This window comes from Somniosus microcephalus, chromosome 11 (assembly GCF_052327205.1).
Source record: "Somniosus microcephalus isolate GS21.2 chromosome 11, FLI_Smic_1.0, whole genome shotgun sequence".
Taxonomy (NCBI): Eukaryota; Metazoa; Chordata; class Chondrichthyes; order Squaliformes; family Somniosidae; genus Somniosus; species Somniosus microcephalus.
Genome location: NC_140997.1, coordinates 71,039,114 through 71,065,945, shown reverse-complemented (window position 1 = coordinate 71,065,945; position 26,832 = coordinate 71,039,114). Strand labels below are relative to the sequence as shown.

The 26,832-nt window shown below is 46.1% G+C and overlaps 1 protein-coding gene across 1 annotated transcript in view; it reads right to left on the bottom strand.

The window, feature by feature from the left end:
• The window catches only part of rgs11 (regulator of G protein signaling 11), a 270,546-nt gene that overhangs the window by 82,736 nt on the left and 160,978 nt on the right, over positions 1 to 26,832 (bottom strand). Inside the window, 2 exon segments of the mRNA XM_086000849.1 lie at positions 280 to 303; positions 23,417 to 23,485. Of these exon segments, the coding sequence (XP_085856975.1) occupies positions 280 to 303; positions 23,417 to 23,485 (93 nt within the window).

The following is a 26,832-nucleotide window of genomic DNA, read 5'->3' as shown; positions in this document are numbered from 1 at the left end:
CCTCAAAGTGACTGTACTGTACAAATGTATTAACTCTAGGGGGTAAAAGGTCGGCTGTACCGATCCTTGGCATGCATATAACTTAATCGGATACACAATCAGGGAGCCAATATTTTTCATTTTACATTATTGTATTCCAACAGTGAATGAAGAACTTATGCTAAGTAGCACTTTTTTAGTTCAATCAATGACACTAAATTACTGTACTAGTACCATTTTTGTCTGAATTAAAAATGCCCGATATTTGGAAAAAATAGGACATTCCATTTATGCTCTTACCTCTCTTTTGTAGAATGCACTATTCTTTCTGTAAAAAAAAACCAATACAAAACAGTTTATTTGCTATCAACAACAATCCAATTAATTCCACTACACAATTATGTTATTAGTTGATTTGATGGAATTAAGATGCACCTGTTTTCACTCTCTAAGTATACTGAACCATTAGCTCACATTGGCCCATATTTTCCGATTGTAGGCCTCCCGCGGGCGGAGGCCTGTGATCTGGAAACATCTACACCCTTAACTGAGGGCTCCCGGGACGCACACGCTTCCGCTCCTGGGCCTCACCAAACTGCCGGTGTGCAGGGCCCACGTATCCCAGAGGTGCATGTAGTTTGCAGCGTCCCTGGGATCACGTGGGCCATGGGGAGCCAATCACAGAAGGGAATCTTCCTTCATACGCTTGACAGGAAGACCTGTCAAATATATGAATGGAGACCACCCCAAAAACATAGTAAAACTTTAAATACATTTTTTAAAAATCACATTTTTAAAATGACTTGAAATTACAATAAATTTAAACAAAATTTAAATTTTTTGAAAAAAGTAATTAAAGTTTTTTACGGGGCTAAAAATAAACATCTTTTTAAAAAAAAGTTTTTTTAAATGATAAATCAGTGAAATTTTTAAAATTTATTTTTAGCTTTTTTTCAACTCTTATCTTGCTTTTACCAGGCGTAAGAGTTGTAAGGGTTTTCTGTAGGTGGAGGGTCTCCAAAACGCGGAACTATCCGCCCGCAGAGGCCCTTCTCCAGGGCAGCCGGAGGATCTGTCAAGACCATTCTTGACAGATCGTAAATGCCGGTTTTCGGCGCATGCGCAGTGCATGCCTGAAACCGGCATTTCTGATGTCCCTATGGGTGGGTACACAGCGCGTACTCACCCGTAGGGATCGGAATATCTGGGCCAATATCTCCTTGATCAATCGGCTGCTACTTTTTGCTATGACGATCACCAGCCCGCAATTTTCCACCCACTAAAGTGAATGGGAGGAACATCACAGACGAGTGCAGAAAGGGAAACTCTTCCCTTCTTTTCCTCATCTTGATTTTTAAAATCTACTTCTACCTACATGAACACAAGCCAAACTCTTTCAAGTTTAATATGATTCTAGTGGGTGATTTGGGGTTGCCAGTAAGTTATTGTTTTTAGAACTACACATAAGAACATAAGAAATAGGAGCAGGAGTAGACCATTCGACCCCTCGAGCCTGCTCCGCCATTCAATAAGATCATGGCTGATCTTCTACCTCATCTCCACTTTCCTGCACTATCCCCATATTCCTTAATTTCCTTAATATTCAAAAATCTATCAATCTCTGTCTTGAATATGCTCAACGACTGAGCCTCCACAGCCCTCTGGGGTAGAGAATTCCAAAGATTCACCACCCTCTGAGTGAAGAAATTTGTCCTCATCTCAGTCCTAAATGGCCGACCCCTTATTCTGAGACTGTGACCCCTGGTTCTAGACTCCCCAGCCAGAGGAAACATCCTCCCAGCATCTACCCTGTTAAGCCCTGTAAGAATGTTGTGTTTCAATGAGATCACTCCTCATTCTTCTAAACTCCAGAGAATATAGGCCCAATCTACTCAATCTCTCCTCATAGGACAATCCCTCCCATCCCAGGAATCAGTCTGGTGAACCTTCGTTGCATTCCCTCTAAGGCAAGTATATCCTTCCTTAGGTAAGGAGACCAAAACTGCATACAATATTCCAGGTGTGGCCTCACCGGGGCCCTATATAATTGCAGTAAGACATCTTTACTCTTATGCTCAAATCCTCTTGTAATAAAGGCCAACATACCATTTGCTTTCCTAATTGCTTGCTGTATCTGCATGTTAACTTCCAGTGATTTGTGTACAAGGACACCCAGGTCCCTCTGAACACCAACATTTCCCAATCTCTCACTATTTAAAAAATACTCTGCTTTTTTATTTTTCCTACCAAAGTAGATAACTTCACATTTCTCCACATTATATTCCATTTGCCATATTCTTGCCCACTCACTTAGCCTGTCTATATCCCCATGAAGCCTCTTTGCATCCTCCTTACAACTTACATTCCCACGTTGCTTTGTATCATCAGCAATCTTGGATATATTACATTTGGTTCCCTCAGCCAAATCATTGATATAGATTGTGAATAGCTGAGGCCCAAGCATTGATCCTTGCGGTACCCGACTAGTTACAGCCTGCCAACCCAAAAATGACCTGTTTATTCTCACTCTCTGTTTTCTGTCCGTTAACCAATCCTCAATCCATGCTAGTATATTACCCCCAATCCCATGAGCCCTAATTTTGTTTAATAACCTCTTGTTTGGCACCTTATCGAATGCCTTCTGAAAATCCAATACACCACATCCACTGGTTCCCCCTCATCTATTCTGCTAGTTACAACGTCAAAAAATTCTAACAGTTTGGTCAAACATGATTTCCCTTTCATAAATCCGTGTTGACTCTGCCCAATCCTATTATTATTTTCTAAGTGCCCTGTTACCACATCCATAATAATAAGTGAGTTCGAGATGTTTCCGTCATGGGGAGACCCCAAACAGAGACACTGGCCACAATTTTGCTGACTTCAGCGAGTCCGTGGCAGACGATGTCGGTGGCGGGTCGCGGCCCCGCTGCTGGCTCCATCCTGCTCTGTGAAATGGCTTTCCGTTGATAGGGCTTGTTAAGCCTGCCCAGCACGTTTCCCGGGTCAATTAGTGGAAGCGGGTCTGGTGATGTCATTCATGACGCATCATCAGCTGGTTTCCTTAAAGGGACCATGTCCAAATTTATCTTGACAATTGTGCTGTCATAGTTCTACAGCATTGAGGTGCTGCAAACACTGACAATGACTGCTTAGAGGTGCACAGCTGCACCCACGTTCTCCCATGACTCCCTCCATATGCTTATGGAGGGAGTCACAGCAAGCAGGAAGGTCCTCTTCCCTTCCCATGGGCGGAAGGGACCTCCCCAGAAGACCTAAACTGCCTGGTTGCATATTGCAGAGGAGGGCACAAGCAGGGATGTGGTCAGGAAGACCTGGGTGCAGTGGCGCAAACCTTTCAATGATCTCAGCAGATCACAAAATGTTAGCACAAAGCCACACTCAACCTCATCCTGCTATGCCGCTCATCACATCCCCATCACTCTGCCTTCCTTACCCTACTCCTGCACATCCTTACTTACACCAACCTACCTTGCACCTCAAACCATCCCTCTCTATCGACATTATCACTTCCCCATCTCACTCGCCACCCATCACACTCACCCTCATCCTAGTGCAATCATACCAACTAACAACACACAAGGGTAGCTACTTGGGTGTTTTTATCCAATGTTTATGTAAAGTTTGTATTAGTGTTCTGTCAAACATTGAAATCTTTATTTTCAACATTTTGCATTCTTGGACAGATCTGTGTGCACCTTTGAAAGTGGCTTCGTGAGTTGCAGTGAATGGAGTACCCCCTGCAATGGCGATGAGTGTGAAAGGAATGGTTTGAGCATTGTAGGAATGCTTTATGGTGTTGTTGTGGAGTGGTGCCAACCTGGCGCATCATGTGGCAGCCAGGGTGTACAGCATCAAGTGAAGTAAATCTGGCCATGGTAAGGCCATCCCTGACCTTCCGGGCAGCAATGTGCTCGGGTGCTGATGCCCTCTGTCCTGTGCAGCATCGGCTGATTGCGGAGAAGGTTGGTGTTGTTGTTGGTGCTGCTGGTGTTGGGGCTGATCGTGGTCAGATTCTGAGGACCAAGGTGAGACAGTATAAAGGGCACCCATGTTGATGGAATAGATGTCAGGTGAAGTAGAGATGACAGAAGCATTCTGTCAAAGGTGAGAGAGGCTCTTCCAATGAGGTGAGAGTGGATGGAGAGTGGAAAGTGGAAAGCCTGCAAAATCTGTGCTGGAAATAGACTGAGAAACAGCTTGTGGCTGAGGAAAGTGATGATCTGTCAGGGGGGAGCTTTTACTGTGCATTTGCTGCTGTCAAGTAATCAGCTGGACCGATGGCCACTGAACTCCCACCTCAGGTTGACAGAAACATAGAAGATAGGAGCAGGAGTAGGCCATTCGGCCCCTCAAGCCTGCTCGTCCATTCAATGCGATCATGGCTGATCATCCAAAATCAGTACCCGGTCCCTGCTTTCTCCCCATACCCCTTGATCTCTTTAGCCTTAAGAAATATATCCAGCTCCTTCTTGAATATATTTAATGAACTGGCCTCCACCGCCTTCTGTGGTAGATAGTTCCACAGGTTCACCACTCTCTGGGTGAAGAAATTCCTCCTAATTTTCATCCTAAATGGCCTATCCTTTACCCTTAGACTGTGTCCCCTGGTTCTGGACTCCCCGACCATTGGGAACATCCTTCCTGCATCTAGTCTGTCCACTCCTGTCAGAATTTTATAAGTTTCAATGAGATCACCTCTCATTCTTCTAAACTCCAGCGAGTACAAGTCCAATTGACCCAATCTCTCCTCATACGTCATTCCTGCCATCCCAGGTATCAGCCTGGTGAATCTTCGCTGAACTCCTTCCATGGCAAGAACATCCTTCCTCAGATAAGGCGACCAAAACTGCACACAATACTCAAGATGTGGTCTCACCAAGGCCCTGTACAACTGCAGCAAGACATCCTTGTTCCTGTACTCAAACCCTCTCGCTACGAAGGCCAGCATACCATTTGCCTTCTTAACCGCCTGCTGCACCTGCATGCTTACCTTCAGTGACTGGTGCACAAGGACACCCAGGTCTCGTTGCACTTCCCCTTCTCCCAATCTATTGCCATTTAGATAATAATCTGCCTTCCTGTTTTTGCCACCAAAGTGGATAACCTCACATTTATCCACGTTATATTGCATCTGCCATGTTTCTGCCCAATCACCCAACCTGTCCAAATCATCCTGGAGTTTCTCGACATCCTCCTCACAGCACACACGCCCACCCAGCTTTGTGTCGTCTGCAAATTTGGAGAAATTACATCTAGTTCCCTTGTCCAGATCATTTATATATCTTGTGAATAGCTGGGGTCCAAGGACTGATCCCTGCGGTACCCCACTAGTCACTGCCTGCCATTCGGAAAAAGACCCGTTTATTCCAACTCTTTGCTTTCTGTCTGCCAACCAGTTCTCTATCCAAGTCAATACCTTGCCCCCAATCCCATGTGCCTTAACTTTACACGCTAATCTCTTTTGCGGGACCTTATCGAAGGCCTTCTGAAAGCCCAGATACACCACATCCACTGGTTCTCCCTTATCTACAGCTGTGGTCCCCGAACTGCATGGTTCCCGTGGCCATGAAGTTAAAAAGTGAAAAGGTAATTAAAAAAAGCCTGGTAATCATCTGTTAACTCGATGTTAATGAGATTAATTGGGTCCCTCGCCACTGCCTGTCGGGTCTGCTCAGCGCTGACAGACCCGACAATGGGAAAGGAGCGTGGCGGCGGGTTGACAGCAGGGTCCGGAACCGCTCTAAACCACCCCCCCCCCCACTTTCCCACCTGACCCACCACTGATCCCACCCGCTGATCCCCCGGAAAATTCCGGCCACTATCCTCAAGGAAGGAGAAAACGCGAAGGCAACTCAACCTAGGCTGCTGATTGTACCTGGTGTTCTGCTGCAGAAAGGGATCAATAGACACTCGGGAGCTTTCCCTCAGAGCGGAGAACCTTGGGGTGGGTAGGGAGATCTAGATGCATCACATGTAGAATTCTAGAATTCTTAGTTAAATTTTTAAAAATTGTTCCTGTCTGGCGTTATTAATTTCCATCAATCAGAAAATAAGTGACAGCTGTCCTATGTGGGATTCCTGATCCTAGAATGCAGGCAATATGGGCTAGATTTTCAGTTGCTTGCGCCAGCAGTTAGCGCCTTAAGAGAAGTGATTTTCGGGCGCTATTCGTGTAGCGCCCGGGCGCAGCGCAGTTTGCGCCCCGCCCCAAATTAAGTTGCCCGTTAGCGCCGGCGCAAAGTTTAGCGGCCGCCCGGATGCGCGCGCAGAAAATGACGTCACATCCTCGTGCAACGCCCTTTGGCCGCCCCGAATCCAAACTTCAGTCGGACCGCCCCATTCTGCGGCTGGCGTCCAGAGCGTTTGTAAAATGGAACGCAACACACCCTGGGCAGCGCAAATTAAAGGGCACTCCTCCTGCACTATAAACGGCAGTCTGCATGTGTTGTGTGGAAGGATCCAGTGTGTTGTGGTGAACGGTGTATTTATGTTTCCGACCACCACCACCTCCTCCTCCTCCTCCTCCTCCTCCTCCAAAAACACATGCACCCTTCCCCTTTAAGAGCTCACTGGCACCAGAGTGTCTGCCGTGCGCTGCGCCCGAGCTCGGGCGCTGCGCTCTGCACCGCCGGCTTAGCGCCTAAAGATAGTAGTGGAACGCCTCTTTTAGCGCTCCACCAACCACTTAGGGCGAAGCCACTGAATTTCCGGCAACGGGGCGCTACTTTGGGGCGGGCGCTAACTTCGGGCGGGCGCTAAGGTTAGCGCCCCAAAACTGTCTATACTGAAAATCTAGCCCTATGTCTTTAACCTTGACAATCATGCTAATTTGCAAAGTTCTTGTAGTTCAGTAATTTATCCATAAAAGCTACTTACAAAATTTTTAGGTAAGAATTCAGCAATTTGCATGGTAATTTTCAGGCAAGTTGAAAAAACTGCACTTTAATAGATCTCCAAAAATTTTGCAAATTGGGGCCAATGTTTAAAATGTGGGATTTCGAGTTATGTGCAACTGTCTCAATTTTTCGTTCATACAGGCATAAGATCAACAAAACATACAATAATATATCTATCCTTTGCTTCATTTTATTATAAAATAGATTTTCCACTGCTATTAAACCCTAAGAGATTTACTGGTCACTACACATTAACAATAGAAGAGGTTTTAACACTGCATTAATACTTACTTGGCAGGAAAAGATGCAAAAGAATAAAAATCAGATATTAGTTACAATCAGTAGAGTTTCATGTATTTTTAAACTTTCTTACAGATTACACAAACTAGTCTATTACAAACAAAGGGTTCGAACTTTTCTGAAAATGATTAGACCAATCAAGGCTAACCAAAGAAAATAATCCAATCTAGAATAATTTTACGAGGAAAGGGCGGCGGAGTGGGACTAGCTGAAGTGCTCTTGCAGAGAGCCGGCACAGGCTCGACGGGCCGAATGGCCTCCTTCTGTGCTGTAACCATTCTATGATTCGATTCTAATTCAACAATTTGCTCCAGTCTTATGAAATACACAATCATCTGTGGACTCTGGGCTGATTTTCCTGTAATTACCATCATGGGACTTAATAGCATGGGAAAAACAGGTGGCGATCCTGAATGTCGAGACTCTCCTGTGCAGGATTGACATTTCCAGTGGGCTTGTTGGCAGGAGTTTCATAATATTATAATGATGTGGAAGTGATGTAAATACACCTCCAGCATCATGTTCCAGCTATCACTTGGGCCAGCCCCAAGTAAAAATCCTATGCATCTATAATAGGCGTCTGGGGTTGCTAGGGGTTCTGCTGTATATGGCAGTACCTTAAAAAGTCCAGTAAGAAGATTCATTTGACAGTTAAGGCACTATTTTTCTTTTTCTTTCTGTAGGCACTTAGACACAACAGCTTATTGAGAACCTATTAGTGTAATTGATCTGGCCTCCCAACACAATTACTGGCACCACTGTGTTTCCCAATGGGATTTCAACCTTGTTCAAGTGTTTGGAAAAAGGAGGTGTAAACCAGGCAGGTCAGGCTGCATGAGTGGTGCTCTGTGCCCATCTGCCAATGCCCACACACCTGCATCTGCAGACAGAGATGCCAGAGCTCGCTTTGGCAGATAATTAGTGCATGCAGTTGCTCCAATTCCGAAACAAAAGTGAGACAGCAGGACTGATGGCCCCACTAAGATGCACGAATGCTCAATTGACTGTAATGTTGGAACATTTGTCAGAAGCATTCCAATCACAGTATGGAATGCTTTCAGTGATACTGTAAGAAAGAAGGCATGGGAAGTTGATCAAGCCACAGCAAAGTCTGACTGACTGCACCTGCCAAGACGTCACCATATTTGCAAGCTTTGTTGCACTTATTTGGTCTTGACTATGGGGAACTATCTTCACAGAATTGGGCCAGTAGAGATTCAAGTGCATAGGATACCTGCAGCATTAGGGCTGGCACAGCCAGTGACATTGCTGATCGGCACAGCCAGTGACATTACTGATCAACTGCAGGCTCAAACCTGTCTCTGCCTCCTTCTAGGCATACTAAAATGTGGATATATGGGGACGGTGCCATGGAATGGGATACAGGGCAACTCGCCTCACAACCATCTTGTCTACTTCAATCATTTCCTCCACTTCAGCAGTCATCAAACAGGGGTCTAGACTGTGTCACTTGCCTGCAGACGTATGGCTGCACATTTGGTCTCCTTTCCCTTCATTTTTGACAGACACTTCTTAGCCCTCTCGCCCTTTACCCTTGGCAAGGTTTGTCAATGGACTGAGATGCTCTTTCAGCTTTGCAAAGAGTGTATGAGTTTCTGTCCCACTAGACAGAAACATCCCTTTAATTGTTCACCTCCCTTTAAATTTCACCTCTGCAATTTCCTGCTCCCACCACCCAGCTCAAACTATTAATAGTGATGTTATGTAACGGGCTGACCCAAGAAACGATTACAATTCTGGTGAGATGTGCACGACTTTTTAACCATTTAAAACATGTACCTGTACGTGAACATTGACCCACATGACTTTCCACAGATCCTCAGCAAACTTATTGAAAAATCTTGTAAAATAATAATAATCAATAACCATTATCTTAATTAAACAATACACCATTATATGCACAAAATTAATGTATATTCTGTGGGAAGTTTTGCAACACAGCTCCTGACTCCAAGCTGTTCACAGCAGTTCTAAACAGAATGTCCTGCCGGAAGGAAAGTACTGCTGATAGAAAAGAATGAAATAAGAAGCAGCTCGATTTCCTTTTAGCACAGCAGAACATATGGTGTATTTGGCAAAGGCTTTGGTTGTAATTTACACTGCTTACTTTTTCCAAAGTAAAATCTAAACCTCGATTACTGCTAACTTAATACGCAGAACCTTCCATCAATATTTCATTTCTAGTACAAATTAATTTTTAATCATGTTTATTTATACTGTAAAGTTTCAAAATGAATGTTTCTTTTTACTGATCGAAACCATGAATTGCTTGGGAGAGTTTATTCAGTTTGTACTGTTTAAAATTTGCTTATTTTAAGTTACTTTTTTTTTTGCAGACTGTAGGAAGGCCATTCGCAAAAAGACTCCTTTGTTTAGCCATCAGAACTTTTTTTTTAAACTTTCAAATAAAAAAATTGATATTTTGAGTTTCCTAATATATTCTAATAGTTGTAAGTATTAATCTAGTTTAAAAAAAGGGTACTAATAAACTCCTCAAAATAATTAAGAGGCATTTTCAATAATATAAAACATTCAAACCTAGAAATTCAGTAGCCCCGAAAACGGGCACAGGGATCGTGATGCGATAGGAACCCGTGCCCGTTTGAAGGACTGCAGTCAGCACATAAAATTCATGCTGCTTGCTAATGTACATGATTGAAGTGCTCAGCCAAGCGCTGAACATGTGCTGAGTTGCTGAACGTCAGCAGGGGGCCCAATTTCGGGCAAGACTAACTCCAATTAAAGCTGCACTACTTAAAGGCAGTCTGCACTTCTTAAAGGGGAGGTGCCGTCTGCCTGCAACAGGTGGTGGAAGTGATTGCGAATGGTGCTATCAGAAAAACAAGATTGAGTAATGGCTCAGCAGGCCAGAGGAAGAGCTCCAAGATTCTCTGATGCAGCACTAGAGGTGTTGGTCCAGGAGATCAAATCCAGAAGAGTGGTCCTCTTCCCACAGGGGACCAGGAGGCCCTCCAGGCAACTGACGAGAGTGCAATGGGAGCAGATAGCCAACGTGGTCAATGCCAGCAATGTAGACCCGAGGACCTGGAACCCGGTGCAGGAAGAAGTTTAATGACCTTACACACGTGGTCAAGGTCAGTGAATTCATCTTCAAATGCCATATCCCACCATCTGCACCACTAGCCTCACACACTGCTCAATGCACCACACCCCCATCACTCACCTACCAACAATCTCTGCCAAACACAACTCATACCTCACGTTCATAGCTTCACCTCACCCTCACACCCTTACCACTGCTGCAAGCCTCACACCCACATCACACAGCTTGAACACACTGTCAGCTATTCAACCATGACAGGCACATCACCCAAGCGCAATACACCGCACTCACCGACACATTTCCCTTTCTCTGGCAGGAAAAGGTGGCGCATAACCAGCACCAGCAGAACTTAACCGGCGGGGGACAGGCTCGCCTGCATGATCTCACCCCCATGGAGGAGATGGTGCTGGCCATTCTTGGGAGGGGCATGGCTGAGCCCATGGCCATCAGCGGGCCTGAAGGAATACATGATGCTGGTATCCTCATAACTAAACCTCCTTCTCACATCCCATTTCCCCCTCATCCCACAATCTCTTCTGACTTACAAACTGCACATGGTATAAGCATGCACCCTCTGTTTTCCCCCTCCCCTCACCACAACCCTACCGTTGTGCCTTTCTCATTTCAGACACCCAAGAATTGTAGCCTGCCCAGCCAATGGTCAAAGAACAAGAGGGAAAGGAGAATCCAGAAGCAGAAGACGAAACACCGTCACTCGATTTCACACAGCCAGCCACCAGCTCAGATACTGACCGCGTACTTTAGAGGCTAGTTAGACACAGGATCTGCACGTGGTGAATCACTGGGCACGAGTGGCCTGCAGCCAGGGCAGGTTGAAAGGGTAGCTCAGGTGCCAGCTCACCGGAGAGCAAGGTCACACACGAGTTCTGCTGCACAGGACTCAGATGAAGACTTCGATGGGGCGGCCTACAAAAGAATGCTGATGGGTATGCACAATGAAATGCTTGGTGCATTGGCAGGCCTGCCAGAAAGCCTGAATGCAATGTCAAGGAGCATGGAGGAGTCCAGCGGCAAGCTTGCACAGGGCTTTGCGCAGAGCTTGGAGCCCATCCTTTCAAGCGTGGAAGGGCTGGGCAGATCCATTAGCGCACTTGTGGACCCAACTATGATGCAGCGTCTGATGGCCGAAGTCTCAGCTTCCATTGCAGCACAAGCACAAGCCACCCAATGTCTGAGTGCTGCAGTGGAAGCTCAGACTGAAATCATGCAAGCACAGACTGTTGCCATCATGGCTGGGTTTACCAGTGTGGAAAGGGGCTTGCAAGGTGTCACAGCAGTTCAGCAGTCTGTACTCCAGCAGATTACTAGGTTTGCTGAGGTATTTCTGGGGAGTGGCAATGGATCAGTGGAGCATGACCCTGTTGTCCTCTCTCAGGATGGCAGCATTTGTCCTCCCACCACTGCCACTTCGCCAGTGCCCTTGCTGTTGCCCGTCAGCCAGCCAGCCCATGTTGAGGTGGTGCAGTCCAAAGCCGGGCCTACTAGGTCCAGAGCTGCTCGAGGTCCTCCTGCAAGGCCATCTGCAGTCTCCCGCACTGAAGGTCAGCAGCCTTTCACCAGCCATGCTGCAGCCACTGGGGTAAGCACTGCATTGGAACACTAGGATAGGCAAAGGCACATGCAAGACAGTCACTAAGGGAATGCACTAGGGTGATTAGTTAGATTTTTGATGTAACATTGGATGTATAAATGTTTAAAGTTGAATTGAAAGTTTGCTTTGTGGTGGCTTTTATTTCAGCATGATGACGCTGTGATGGTCAGCACCAGAGGGAAGGTCAGGTGTGGGATTAATGTTCAATTGAACCGCAGCTGAATGATTCGATCCCGGATATCCTGCAAGGAAGGGGCTGTCTAGGTTGCATTCTTCCTTCCGCTTCTGCCTCCTCCTTTTCCTCCTCCTCCTTCTGCTCCTGAGCTGGTGGCCGTATCCCTGGTGGCAAGGGCTGTGCCCTCGTGATGGCCAGGTTGTAGAGGAGACAGCAGACCACCACCACGAAGCGGGATACATGCTCCTCCAGAGTGGTCCAGGCAGTGGAAGCATTGTTTAAGGACGCCAATAGCCTGCTCCATGATGTTTCATGTGGCAGCATGGCTCTTGTTGTAAGCATGCTACCCATGTGTGGTTGAGTTGCGGAGTGGAGTCATGAGCCAGGTGGTCAAGGGATAGCCATTGTTGCCCAGTAGCCACCCTTTGGTTTGACATGGTGGCTCAAAACCTGAGGGAACAGCAGGCAGGCGCAAAATAAGAACATCATGGCTGCTGCCAGGATACTGGGCATTCACCATCATGATGTACTGAGCATGGTCGCACACCAACTGCACATTCAGCAAGTAGAAACCTTTGCAGTTGCAGTACATCTCAGCATTTATATACGGTGATCACAAAGCCACATGCGTGCAGTTGATGGCGCCTTGTACCATGGGGAAGTCCTGACAAAGCCACGTGCATGGTTCGTCTGCTTCTCTCTGGTCAGAGATAAGACAATGAAGTCCCCTCTCCTGGCATAAAAAGCTTCTGTCACCTCTCTTATGCAGCAGTGGACGGCAAACTCGAGATGTTACAGATGTCGCCTGCTCCAGTCTGGAAGGATCCCTACGCAAAGTAATTCAGGACCATGGTCACCTTCACAGCCACTGGCAGTGCTGTCCTTGCCCTGGTGTGAGGCTGCAGGTCTGGTTGCAAGAGGTGGCAGAGCTCTGTGAGCACCTCCTTCGTAAAGAGCAGATGCTTCAGACACTGCTCCTGGCTCAGGTTGAGGTAAGAGAATTGCTCTCGGAAGACCCTAGGTGGGTAAAGCCTCCTGCTGAGAGCCCTTCTTCCCCTCCTCCACCTCCCTCTGTGAGCAGCTTGTCCTCTTCGTCGCTGTTTCTGCTCCATCTCCCTGTCGTGATGCAGGCCAAGGGGGATGACTACTAGAGCACCCATGACTGGGAGCAAGTGGTCTGACCAGAGCCCTTGAACTCAGAAGCAAGGCCTTCTCCACTTGCAGCACCACCCCCCGTCACCTCACCAACTTTAAACAACTCCAGAGAGGGCCTTAGTTCCAGCGACGACGATGGAAATGGAAGTGCTGGCGTTTGACATCATGATCTGCCTACTTGCCATATTTCTATGCACGTTCCTAAATACGCTCCTAACGGCCACCCTATCACCCTCACCAAGATGGTGACCGGCATGGCTCACACTTAAAAGTGCGCGTTCACTGCTTGGAAGCCATTTTGGTCCCAATTTGGCACCCGTAACGCCCAAACAATGGGCGCTACACCACCGAATTTCTAGGCCTCAGTTGTTAACGTGTTTTAATTCTATTGGTGAAATTATTTCAATGACTAAACATCACAAGTGGTTGTTGAAGGTTTGTTTTGTGTATTAAATAGAAGTTGATTGAAGCAGTTTATCTTTCCCCTCCAAAACAGAGGAATTTCTTGTTTAACTGTAAGCAATGTTCAACAGCTACAAAACTGAAATAATTTTATATTGATTTTAGGGTGCAGTGATATTGCCGATATTGTTCTTAGAATGTGACTTTGGCTTTGATGCCAGTTGAATCTTCCTGTGAATTCCACCATCCCAGGCGACAAGAGAGGTCTGTACAAGTGTACAGCAACAAAATTGATGAAATGCAGGACAAAAGTCAGGAGCACAGCAATAAAATCGGGAAGAGAAGTAGGTGATAAATAATGAAATATGGACGCAGAAGCCAGAAGGATAACACTGAGGTCCAACGACACGGGATGATTTTCAACTTGCCCCTTGGGTGTAAAACTGATCGGCCGCCCGTTACAGAAACCGCCTGATTTTCATTTTGATTGAAGCTTTGGCGGTTTCTACAGTGGGCACTGATCTGCAATGCCATTTGTACACCTGGGTGACAAATTGAAAATAGACCCCATGAAGTAGGAGGAACAGAATGGGAGGAAAAGAAAGAAATAGCAACTAGAAGAAGAGAGAACGATCTCTAAAGAGGGGAAACAAGCTGAAAATTGATAAGAGCTCAAAAGGTAAGTTTTTTCTGCTTCCTTTGGCAATTCTTGATATTTTTGATGCAAGAGATTGAGGCGCAGTTGTCTATTGTAATGTTAAAGTTTAAGATTTTGACGTTTTATGGTGATTGTTTTAAAATCCAGTACATTTGCCCTCCGTAATCATCAAAATTCATTTGTAGGCCTGACAGCTGTCGGTGGTGCTGCACAATAGCTGCAAAGTAGTTCTGTCAGAGGTTGGAGGAATGGATCACGAATCAAGGATAAACCATTGCTGCTCTTCCCACACGTGTGGCATAAAGCATTATTAATTGTTAGCAAAATAAATTGGGACGTACAAAGCGTAGCGAATGGAAGGTAATAAAAACAAAGCAAATCCTTCCAATTTCATTTCTACAAAATTGCTGATGTTGCTAAACTGTATATGTGGATGATTTACTTAAAAGTATGAGGTAAGCTTATTCCAAAAGGCAGCTTATAAATTATTAGAGATAAACGGAAGAGGTTTAGAAAATTAGAATGATTTGATTGCGGTTTAAATTGTGCCGTGGCCTGTTAAACAAACGCTTATGGTAACATGTGTTCAGGGTCCCCATGGAAATGTAGAAAATGTTTTCAATTAGTTGATCATTTCCTCTTTCTCCCTCTTGCCAAAAGAGAATTATCTCACATTTTGTATTGAAATCACACAAAGTAGTTGAGAAGCTGGCACAATGTCTGTTTGAGGAGAAGTATATTAAATACCAATTTATGTCCCATGGACACAATTTTTTAAAAACTGTTTCTCTTTGTCCTTTCCACTCTTCAATTCTTTCTGTCCCCCCCACTCTGTCTTTCTGTTTGTCTTTCACTCCTTTTTTCGCTGCTTCTCTATTTTTTTCATTCTGATGTCTGCATCTCTGACAGTTTTTTCAATCATTCTCTCTCTCTCTCTCTCTCTGCCTCGTCTCATTTCTGTGTGTCTCTGAATCTCTGTCTTGGGCTATCACTCCGATTCCTTTACCAATATACTCAATTTATACCCACTTCAGTTTTCAAAGCCCTGGATACGTAGTAAAATGGCAACTAATATATACTGGGGTATGGTGGGAAGCTAGTTGAACCCACGCAGGAGGAAGTGAAAATGAAGGGGCTGTCTGTCTGCTCGGGCCAAGAGCAATAGCTGGAATTGTGAGGAAGTGTGATGCTGAGATCTAAGTAGGCAGGTAGTGGGCAGAGGATGGGGAGGGTAAAGTCTGTGATTGGACTTGAGTATTTGTTGGGGATGGTGTCTGGGAGCTGGGGGGGAGGGGCAGAGGGAGGCGAGGGGCTTAAGTGTACTTATGGTAGAAGAAGAAAGGGACATTGGTGAGCTCTGGAAACACTCAGAGGATGAAGGGACACCAAACAGCTGTGGTTGCTGAGCAGCAATCAGAGACGGACATGAGTGGGGCATGTGCAGAGGTGCACAAAAACCAGGAGACATTATTTGCCGTTAGTTAGACATGTTCGTGTACGTTTAGGTTTTTAAATTTTGTGCATCACAAGTTGCTGAAAGTGCGAATTGATAACGCCGCAGCGAGGGAAACAGGGCACCTGGGACCTGAGTGGACAGGGTAAGCAACTGTGTGTCTCCTTAAACAATCAGATTGAATGATTCAGAAATAAACAGAGGAAGGACGGAGAAGGAAGTGTGAATTAGAGTGGGTGAATTCAATCTCAAATCAGGTACAAAAAGAGAAAGAGAGAGAGAGAGAGAGAAAGATTTGATTAAAAGAGAGAAAAAAGAGACAGAAAGGAAAAGATTAAAAAAATGTAAATTGTTTAAGTTTGGTATTTTTAGAATCCCCAACAATAATTAATACATGAAGGAATGAGACTCCAAACTTGTAATAAGTAATTTTCAGTGCCAGAGAGATTGATTGGCAGTGATTAACAATTATCACATCGTTAAAAGGGTATGTATGCTTGTAATGGTGAGACTTTGAGTGGCAAGTTTAGCTTGTATCTGCCGTGCAAATACAGCAGCTTCACACCATTCAATGCATTTCAATAGTGATCCAGACAATGAAATGCCATTTTCGCGAAGCTCATGGTGGAGTGGCACAACTCAGACATCAACTTTTAGATATTTGCATTTAACCATGCATCTGCCCTCGCCTCAGGTTGCTGTACCATTTCCCCATAAATAACAGTGAGCGCCATTACCCTCACTATTATTGTGACAGCAAAATCTGGCCCAATTAAGTTTAGAGATTTATTTTAAGAATTGTTTGGTTTCTTGTGTTTATTGTGCAATCAAATTTAATTTTGAGAGGTATATAGGAGTGGGTGGATGGCCCCAGTTGCCACTGATAAGATTTTGACATTTCTTTTATCACTGCCTTCTAATCTTATGAATGAGATTTTATTTTTGAGCAATAAGAGTGTTTGTGGCTTTTAATTGGCTGCTTTTAAGTGATTATCAAATTTGAGAAAATCAGCATGCTTCATGTGCTATGGTGTGGAGATGCCGGAGTTGGACTGGGGTGGACAAATGTAAGAAGTCACACAACACCAGGTTATAGTCCAACAGCTTTATTTGAAATCACAAGCTTTCGGAGCGCTGCTCCTTCGTCAGGTGAAGTGGAGAAATGCATAAAGACACAGCTTATATAGTCAGAGAATAATGTCAGATGTTTACAGGTAACCTTTCCAACTGCCATTTATCACACCTCGGCAGAGAGATAATCACAGCAAAGGTGTGAATGGTGTCCAAACAGGTCAGTCAGGAAAACATTACATCAAAGAATAATGAGGTGGGGTCGCAAGGGGTCAAATATTGCAGATGCTGGGGTCTGTATGAAAAACAAAAAAAGACAAAAAATATATATATTTTTTTTTGCTGGAAATCACAGCAGGTCCGGCCGCATCTGTGTAGAGAGAACAAGCCAATGTCGACTCGAGTCTGGATGACCCTGCGTCAGGTGGGGTTACATGTAGCGTGACATGAACCCAAGATCTCGGTTAGGCCGTCCTCATGGGTGCGGAACTTGGCTATCAACTTGAGTGGGTTCGTGATCTGTAGTCCTTTCGGGATCTTGTCTGCTTTCTTGCATCTCTGTAGAAACTTGATGTCTGTGTCGATATGCGCGATCTTCTTGGAGATCCTCTCCACTTTGAGCCGGCAGTTTGTGGTGTCGATAGTAGCCATGGTGTGGAGATGCCAAGTTCCTCACCCATGAGGACGGCCTCAACCGAGATCTTGGGTTCATGTCACGCTACATGTAACCCCACCTGACGCAGGGTCATCCAGACTCGAGTCGACATTGGCTTGTTCTCTCTACACAGATGCGGCCAGACCTGCTGTGATTTCCAGCAAAAAAAATAAATGTTTTTTGTCTGTTTTTTTGTTTTTCCATACAGACCCCAGCATCTGCAATATTTGACCCCTTGCGACCCCACCTCATTGTTCTTTGATGTAATGTTTTCCTGACTGACCTGTTTGGACACCATTCACACCTTTGATTGCTGTGATTATCTCTCTGCCGAGGTGTGATAAATGGCAGTTGGCAAGATTACCTGTAAACATCTGACATTATTCTCTGACTATATAAGCTGTGTCTTTATGCATTTCTCCACTTCACCTGATGAAGGAGCAGCGCTCCGAAAGCTTGTGATTTCAAATAAAGCTGTTGGACTATAACCTGGTGTTGTGTGACTTCTTTCATGTGCTATGGGCACAGCAAACACATACCAGCGAGACAAGACTTATAATTACATGTAATCTCCTTTAATTTTTAAAAATTAATTCATGGGATGTGGGCATCACTGGCCAGGCCAGCATTTATTGCCCATCTCTAATTGCCCTCGAGAAGGTGGTGGTGAGCCGCCTTCTTGAACCGCTGCAGTCCGTGTGGTGAAGGTACTCCCACAGTGCTGTTAGGGAGGGAGTTCCAGGATTTTGACCCAGCTACGATGAAGGAACGCCAATATACAAGTCAGGATGGTGTGCGACTTGGAGGGGAACTTGCAGGTGGTGGTGTTCCCATACGCCTGCTGCCCTTGTCCTTCTAGACGATGGTAATGCCTTTGAATGTCAAGGGGCGGTGGTTAGACTCTCTCTTGTTGGAGATGGTCATTGCCTGGCACTTGTGTGGCGCAAATGTTACTTGCCACTTATCAGTCCAAGCCTGAATGTTCTCCAGGTCTTGCTGCCTACAGGCACGGACTGTTTCATTATCTGAGGAGTTGCAAATGGAATTGAACACTCTGCAATCTTCAGTGAACATTCCCACTTCTGAACTTATGATGGCGGGAAGGTCATTGATGTAGCAGCTGAAGATGTTTGGGCTTAGGACACTGCCCTCATCAACTGCTCATTGATAAAATGTACATGGTTTAGTAGTGAGGGTTGAAGCATAGTTTTGTGCTCTCTTCATGGGGATACACCTTTCGAGGTCTTAGTGGGTCTGATGCTAGTGTACTGGTTTGACATTTATAGGCAGTTTTGATATCTGATTATAAAGGAAAGAGTTTAGCTATATTATTAAGTAACAGATTGCTCCAGTCAGTTTCCAGGGAGGTATCTGCACCTTGAAGATCATGGGATAGAATTTCCACAATCTCCTGACGTAACTTTAGTCGTGGATCAGTGTAAACCCTGGAGATGAACTCTGCAGCTACCGTGTAAACAGTTGTTTACCCCATTTCAGTACTGTTTGCACCCAAGGTACGTTGGAAAATCAGGAGGACCCGTGCAAAAATTCCACATGTTGTGGGAAGACACGGGTGAATATAGTGGAGGTTGAAAGTTCAAAGGACTAAGGCGGTTAGGATCAGATCAGCCATGATCTTATTGAATGGCGGAGCAGGCTCGAGGGGTCGATTGGCCTACTCCTGCTCCTATTTCTTATGTTCTTATGTTCTTAAGAAGTTTGGGCTGGGAGGCAGTAAATGCATTGGATTTAGGACGAGAGAGTTGGCCTGGGGTCAGGGAGCACTTAGTGGGAGGAGAGGAGCTATCATGTGGGAGAATTTGGGGAAAGGGAGGGTGTCTTGGAAGGTTTTATTTCAAAATATTGTCAGTGTGCCCTTGGCAGGTCTTTATGGGGCTGGGGCATCATCGGAGGTCAGAAAGGTGTGTGAGTGTGGAGAAGTTACTGAGGTTAGGAGAAAATGGATTCATGGAGGGTGCAGAGGAAATTTATTAGAATGTTACCATGGATGAGAGACTTCAGTTATGTTTAGAGTCTAGCTGGATTCTTCTCTTTAGAGCAGAGAATGTTAAGGGGAGATCAATAGAGGTGTTCAAATTATGAAAGGTTTTGATGGAGTAAATAAAGAGAAACTGTTGGTAACCAGAGGACACAGCTTTAAGGGAATTGGCAAAAGAACCAGTGGAGGAGATAAGAATTTTTTTTTTTTTTTTACGCAGCAAGTTATGATGATCTGGAATGCACTGCCTGAAAGGGTGGTGGAAGCATGTTCAATCGTAACTTTCAAGCATGAATTGGATAAATACTTGAAAAGGAAACATTTGCAGCGTTATGGGGAAAGAGCAGTGGAGTGGGCCTAAGAAGAACATAAGAAATAGGAGCAAGAGTAGGCCATTTGGCCCCTTGAGCCTGCTCCGCCATTTAATGAGATCATGGCTGATCTGATCTTGGGATCAGCTCCATTTCCCTGCCCGCTCCCCATAACCCATCGCTCCTTTATTGTTCAAAAATCTGTCTATCTAATTGGATAGCTCTTTCAAAGTCAGCACAGACACGATGGGCTGAATAGCCTTCTCCTGTACGGTATGGCCCGATATTAGCTCGGAGACACGTTGGGGGCATGGGAAACCCAGAAGTTAGTTCAGCGTGTCTGCCAGTGGCTTTTTAACTCAGCCAGCTCATTAGCATTTGACCTCCGGTTTTGGCCTCCAATGCACGGCAGCGATGACGCCATTACAAGTCCAGTATTAAAAGGGTCAATCCGAAGCTGGAATTTGGAGGAGTTGGTGTCGGAAACAACAGAGGAGGGAGGTTTAAGAATGGATTCCAGATGGTCAAAGGCTGTGCCGCGGTTCAATGACGCCTCGCTGGATGTGCTGCTGAGGTCAGTGAGGAGTCGGACAGAGGTACTCTTCCCCAGCAATGGGAGGAAGAAACCTGCTGGTAACATCAAGAAAGAGTGGCTGGGGGTGGCCCAGGTGGTCAGCAGCAGGAGCTTAGTGCCACACTCATGGATTCAGTGCAGGAAGCACTTTAATGACCTAACTAGGTCAGAGAAGGTAAGTACATTTGCACATTCACCTACATCCTGCTGTGCACATCACCCTATCTCCTCACTCTGCCTTTCAAGCCTACTGCATCACATTACTCCTCACACCCACGTACCTTGCAGGTGCACCCATCCTTTTCTTTCTACGTACTTCCTCACATCCCCATCTATTCACCCACCACTGCCGCTCACCCTCATCCTTAGGCAATTTCCTGCCTCTCTCCGATTGTCACCCTCACCAAATGCACTGCATCCATCGGGTGAACACATGCCATTGCACTCACTCGTAGGTCTGCTCTTTCCCTCATTGCAGAAGAGAACACAGAACATGAGGGAGAGGGAGAGAACTGGAGGTGAGCCTCCACAGATTGCACAGCTCACAAGTGAAGGAGGAGGAGGCGCCGGAGATCAGTAGCATTTCGGCATCAGAGATGGGGAGATGGACAGCTACCTGGTGACCCACATCATGAGAAAATGTGGTGTTCCTACTTTTCTGTTGTTTAGTTAAGCATATCAATTTTACTCTTTTGCATCAGTTTCCCATCTTGCCCATTCTTGGTCGCTGGGTGGCAAGTCGCCTTTTAAGTTGTTTGATGAACAATGGAGACAACGGGGACCAATGGGGGAGGATGTGCAAGGGGTGGTTGGTTGTTTGCAGGACTGCTTTGTGTCAGTGGCATTGGTGGGGGGGGGGAAGAGTGGCCATTGCACGTGCTCGGACATTGATCCACTGGTGCAACCGAAGGTGAACCTTGCATTAAGAAGGGCATCCCTGGCAACCCGGGCAGCAATGTAAACAGCTGGTGGTGCATTGCCCTCATCACCTTCCTCCTCCTCCTCATCACCTTCCTCCTCCTCCTCCTCGGAATTGTTCGAAGATCTGAGCTCTTTGCCTTGTTCTTCTGCAGGTCTAAATCTCACTGCTGTGCAATGTTATGCAGTGTGCAGCACACCACGACCATTCTGGAGACCCTGGCTGGTGCGCACTGAAGGGCATCTCCAGATCTGTCCAGGCACCTGAAGCGCATCTTCAGCATGCCGATGGCCTGTTCAATCACACATCTGGTGGTCATATGGCTTTTATTATAGCACTGTTGGGCTTCATTGGTCGGGTTTCTGACAGGTGTCAGCCAAGTTTGAAGTTGGTATCCCTTTCCACGCTTTAAGTCTTTTTGTAGGTCCGAAGACATCTGGGAGCTTGGACTGCCACAGAACGAAAGCATTATGCCAGCTGCCCAGGAATCTTGTGCACACCTGCATAAATATCTTTGTGGTTGCACACCAGCTGCGCATTGATGGAGTGGAAGCCCTTGCCATTGACGAATACTCCTGGTTGATCTGGGGGTGTCTGGATTGCCACGTGTGTGCAGTCGATGATGTCCTGCACCTGTAGAAGCCAGCCAGAGACTCAAACATGAGCGCCCGCTCATTCTGACTGGCGTCATCACAGGCGGAGCTCACACAATTACTGGCCCTGGCAAACAAGCCATCAGTTACCTGTTTTATGCATTTGTGGGCAGCCGTCTGGGAGATCCTGAACATGTCTGCGGCAGAGCCCTAGAAGGATCCGGAGGCAAAAAAGTTGAGGGAAGTGGTGGCTTTGACAGCCGCTGGTAATGCGTGGCCACCAGGTCCAACAGGTAGCAGGGCTTCTTCTAGGAGGCTGCAGATATCTGCCACCACCTGACAACAACCTGAGCCTCCTGAAACACTGCTGTTTGGACATGTCAAGGAAACTCAGCCTCTGCCTGTACACTCTGTGTCGTGGGTAGTGCCTCCTTCAAGTTGCACCCCTCTGCTGCTGTCCTGCTACAGTCTCTCTCTCTCTCTCTCGAGCTGCTGGTGCTGGTCATATTGGTCCTCATCTGAGGTCCAGTCAAAGGCAGCCATGGCATCACCCATCCTGCTGTGATTCAGAAAACCTCCAAAGTGTAGAAAGTAAACTCTCAGCAAAAGTACTGTGAACAAACCCTTTTGCACTATCAGGTAAGAAAGCAACTGTGAGTACTGAATATTTATTGCGCTATTTCCCCGAGATTGATTCAGCCCCATCAATTATCATTGTGTTCTCGCCTTGCTTTCACTGGCGAGTTTCAGGAAGCCCGGGAAACCTGTGGATGCACTGCTAAATTTAAAGTGAGTTGAAATATCACTCAAATTGAGTGGTTAGCATATGTTAATAGGCAACTGAGGGGGTTCTGCGTAAGCAGCCTAACATGCTCGAGTTAAATGCTGAAGTTGGCGGGTTGGAGCCGGCTTCCTGACACGCCAACATTTTTGCTTGTTTTAATCCCCCACCCGCTCCCAAACCCACGTGTTCCTCCAGGTTAAAATTCCTCCCTATGAATTTTTTTGATAATTAAATTTTTATCTTTATTATTTTAGCAATGTTATTTTTATCTTTATTATTTTAGCAATGTTATTTTTAGGTGTATCCAGTGGGATGGGTGGGGGAGCAATAGTACTACTGCAAGACACTGAATTTCAACGCCCCCCCCACCCCCACCGAGTTAAATTGGATTGAATGGGAATTTCTGGATTTTGGGCATTTTCCAATGGTTATGGATATATGCGAGATGTAAAAATTTTGGTTGCAGATATTTTATCACTGTCACAATTTTGATTACAGCAAAGATTGATCATTAATTTAAGTACATAAGTCCTAAAGATAGTCTTTATGCCTTTACCCATTCAGAATGGGACATCATTCCCACACCTTAATATTCTGTAGCTGTTGGCCTACGGGCTTTGATATTCAGTCTTCCCCTCCCTGGTGTTTTTAGTCCGGGGTGGGCGGCGGGGGGGGGGCGGTAAAACTCCAGTAAAGTAACTTGCATAATGCATAAAAATGCCACTGTACAATGTTAAGTTAGAAGACTATTTAAGAGGATAAAATACTTACCAATTTGACCTTTGTTGTGTGGATGTTATTTCTTTTTGGGCCAGATTCCATGATATTTAGGGCTCCAGGCTAGAAATACACAAAAAATTGTTTTTAGAAAACAAATTTAAATACAACACTAAATAGAATTCTTTCAACATCTGAACAAATAGCACAGGAACCCGAGCATCATGTATATCTGGCAGATATTAAGACACCAGTAAATGAAAGGAGTTCATATGATTTTTGAAAGTCACCGGAGCAAAGCTCAAGCAGTTTAAATTCATGATCTGAACTCAATTTTGCAAATGGAAAATCTGTATAGCAGTAATCCACTGTTTTGAGACTTGAAAACGCATAGAAGATCACTCCATTGTCCGACCCTCAGCTCCAGTATCAGCTCATAATTTCATATTGATCAAGCTTAGCTTTACATCTTTACAATCTATCTCATCATATGTTGGTCAGTCACAAAATAGTCTGGTGTCAGTATGTTGTCACTGAACCTCAAAAGCTTTTGTAGTCGATCAGCTATGTTTCCTTTGCACAAAAAGATTTAAAAACGAGAAAATTTGATTTTAAATTTAAAACATCAGGTAAACTTATTACTAAACAATATGGCCTAGAAATTGGGTTGGGGCGCCAAAGTGGCGCAAAAGTCGCCTGAGCGCAGGATTTAGCGCAGCGATCGGAGTAATTCCGATCGCCAGAAATTCAATTTCAGTGCCGCTCGAGGGACACGGGGCGAGGCTCAAGGCGCTCCACGTCCCTCTTAGGGCGCTGAAACTGATTATCGCAGTGCAACGTGCCGCAGCGCCACACACTGCGGCACGGCACGCTGCGGTACTGCAGGCCTTCCTCCCACTGTTAAGGGGGAGGTGCCTGCAACAGCGCGATCCCCGCTCGCGAGTGCCGGCAAATGAGCCCGGCACCAAGGAGAAGTGCCGGGCTCTCGGGAAACAGCCGGCAATGCCACGGGTGGGGTGGTTAGGAGGCCGGGGACGGAGGTGCTGGCAGGCAGCCGCCCCGCACCTCCACCTTAACTTGTGCCGCTGCCGGCACAGTAAGGCCCCGTGAACCGGGCGCGGGTAGCGAGCGGCGCAACTGCGGCGTTCGCTATCAAATAATAATAATAATAATTCAACTTAATTGTCATTGTACAATGCACAAGTACATGAATGACGAAATGTGATCTTGCAAGCTCCCATGAGTCCAGTACAAATAACATTAACATTAAACGTAAATAGCACCGTCCTGGGAGAAGCAAAGCCGCTGCGTCTGTGCGCGCCGCCATTCCATTTCCACCATTCCTCCTGTCCGACAATCTTCAGCCCAACGCCCGGGCCTGCTCACCAGCCGCCCCTCCCGGGGCTCCTTCCGTGACCTTCTCACCAACTGCCCCTCCTCGGGGCTCCTTCCGTGACCTTCTGCACCTGGTCTTCCCTGATGGTCACCCCTCCAGGTACTAACCAGGCCTGGCTCTGCTTAGCTTCCAAGCCTTGCCAGTGACCCTGTCCCTAGTCCCAGGAACAGGGCGAACAGGTCATGAATGGGGCGCTGCGCACACCGATGACGTCATCAGTGGCGGCGCAGCGCAAAAGCCTAACGCCACCATTAGCGCCCCTACTGAATATCGCGGGAGACGCAGCCAGTGGTGCTACAGTCACTGACTGCCTCTTTAGGCGCTAACAGGTGGCGCTACTCACCCAATTTCTCCCCCTATATCTTTTTCGTTCATGGGATGTGGGCGTTGCTGGAAAGGCCAGCATTTATTGCCCATCCCTAGCTGCCCTTGAGAAAGTGGTGGTGAGCCGCCTTCTTGAACGGCTGCAGTCCATGTGGTGAAGGTACTCCCACAGTGCTGTTAGGGAGGGAGTTCCAGGATTTTGACCCAGCGACGATGAAAGAACGGCGATATACATCCAAGTCGGGATGGTGTGTAACTTGGAGGGGAACTTGGAGGTGGTGGTGGAATGCAGAAACTGGGTGATGAAAGCCAGGCAAATCAGGCAAAATTAATGCTCATCAATCTGCACAGTGGCCATGTGAACCAATTCTCACACTTTCCTGAAACAATATTGTTCAGATTTACCTTTTAATGAGGCTCTCTTTGGTGTAATAGTCCTTAAACGGGCCTCAATATCAAATCAGTGAAAAGCTTACCAGGTGTAGGAGATACCTCAGGCAAGTGGAAGATAAACTACATTCAAATAACAGTAAACTTCAGAACACAGATAACTTTCTGAAATATCTCATTAGGAAAAGTAGTATGTTTTGCTGGTTTAATGAATGTGCGTGGTCCAGAATGATAGTGCTTCAGGGCAGAGGAGGTTGTTTTTCAGGAGTGGTTAATCATTACCATATGAATTATTCCCTATGTTACACAGGGAATGTCAGTGTTGATCTCTGGTTTGAGGGACACGTGATGAAATTAATTTCAGACCTGTTACATGATGCATATTCTCCAGTGGTGTGCAATATCCCTCCCCCTCACTCTGCAGAAGAAGGAGGAACAAAAATACTGCAGTGAACTGAGAAATAATCTGCAGCTGATCACTGGAAAATTCTATGTCCAACATATAGGCTGCAAATTTGCCGGCGCTCAGAGGGCAGGTTTGGAGGCGGGTCCGCTGTCAAAATAGCAAAGGTTGACAGCGGGTAGGAAACCCGCTGTTAACCCGCCTCCACACGAGTCTCCTAGTGGAGAACATATGGAGGGAGTCATTGGAGTGCCTGGGTACAAGCGTCCACCTTTGTGCAGTGCTTGTCAGTGTTTGCAGCACCTCAATGCTGTCAAACACTGACAGAACAACTGTCAAACTCAATGTGGCCATGGTCCCTTTAAGGAAACCAGCTGATGCCGCGTCATCAATGACGTCATCAGACACGCTTCCTGTTAATTGGCCGGGAAGCCCGCAGGGCGAACTCAACAAGGCCAATCAAGGGAAAATCCCTTTGACCGAGCGGCTGCAGCCAGGTTTGTGACTGGAACCCGGAAACCAGCTCGCACGCCACCATCCCGCACGCCACCATCCCGCCTCCGCTGGGAAATTCGCGGCCATAGTATATTAGGTATGTGCCAATGTAATAGAAACATAGAAGATAGGTGCAGGTGTAGGCCATTCGGCCCCTCGAGCCTGCTCCGCCATTTAATGAGATCATGGCTGATCATCCAAATTCAGTACCCTGTCCCTGCTTTCTCCCCATATCCCTTGATCCCTTTAGCCTTAAGAAATATATCTAACCCCTTCTTGAATATATTTAATGAATTGGCCTCAACTGCCTTTTGTGGTAGAGAATTCCTGAAGAGATCGCAAAGTCTCTGTTTGAAGAATGGACTCAGTCAAGAATATTTTTGTGGACTTTATGGGCTGAGGGTGTTTTCCCTGTGGTGGGATCACCCTGTGCAGATGCGTGGGGGACTGGTTTGTTAAAAC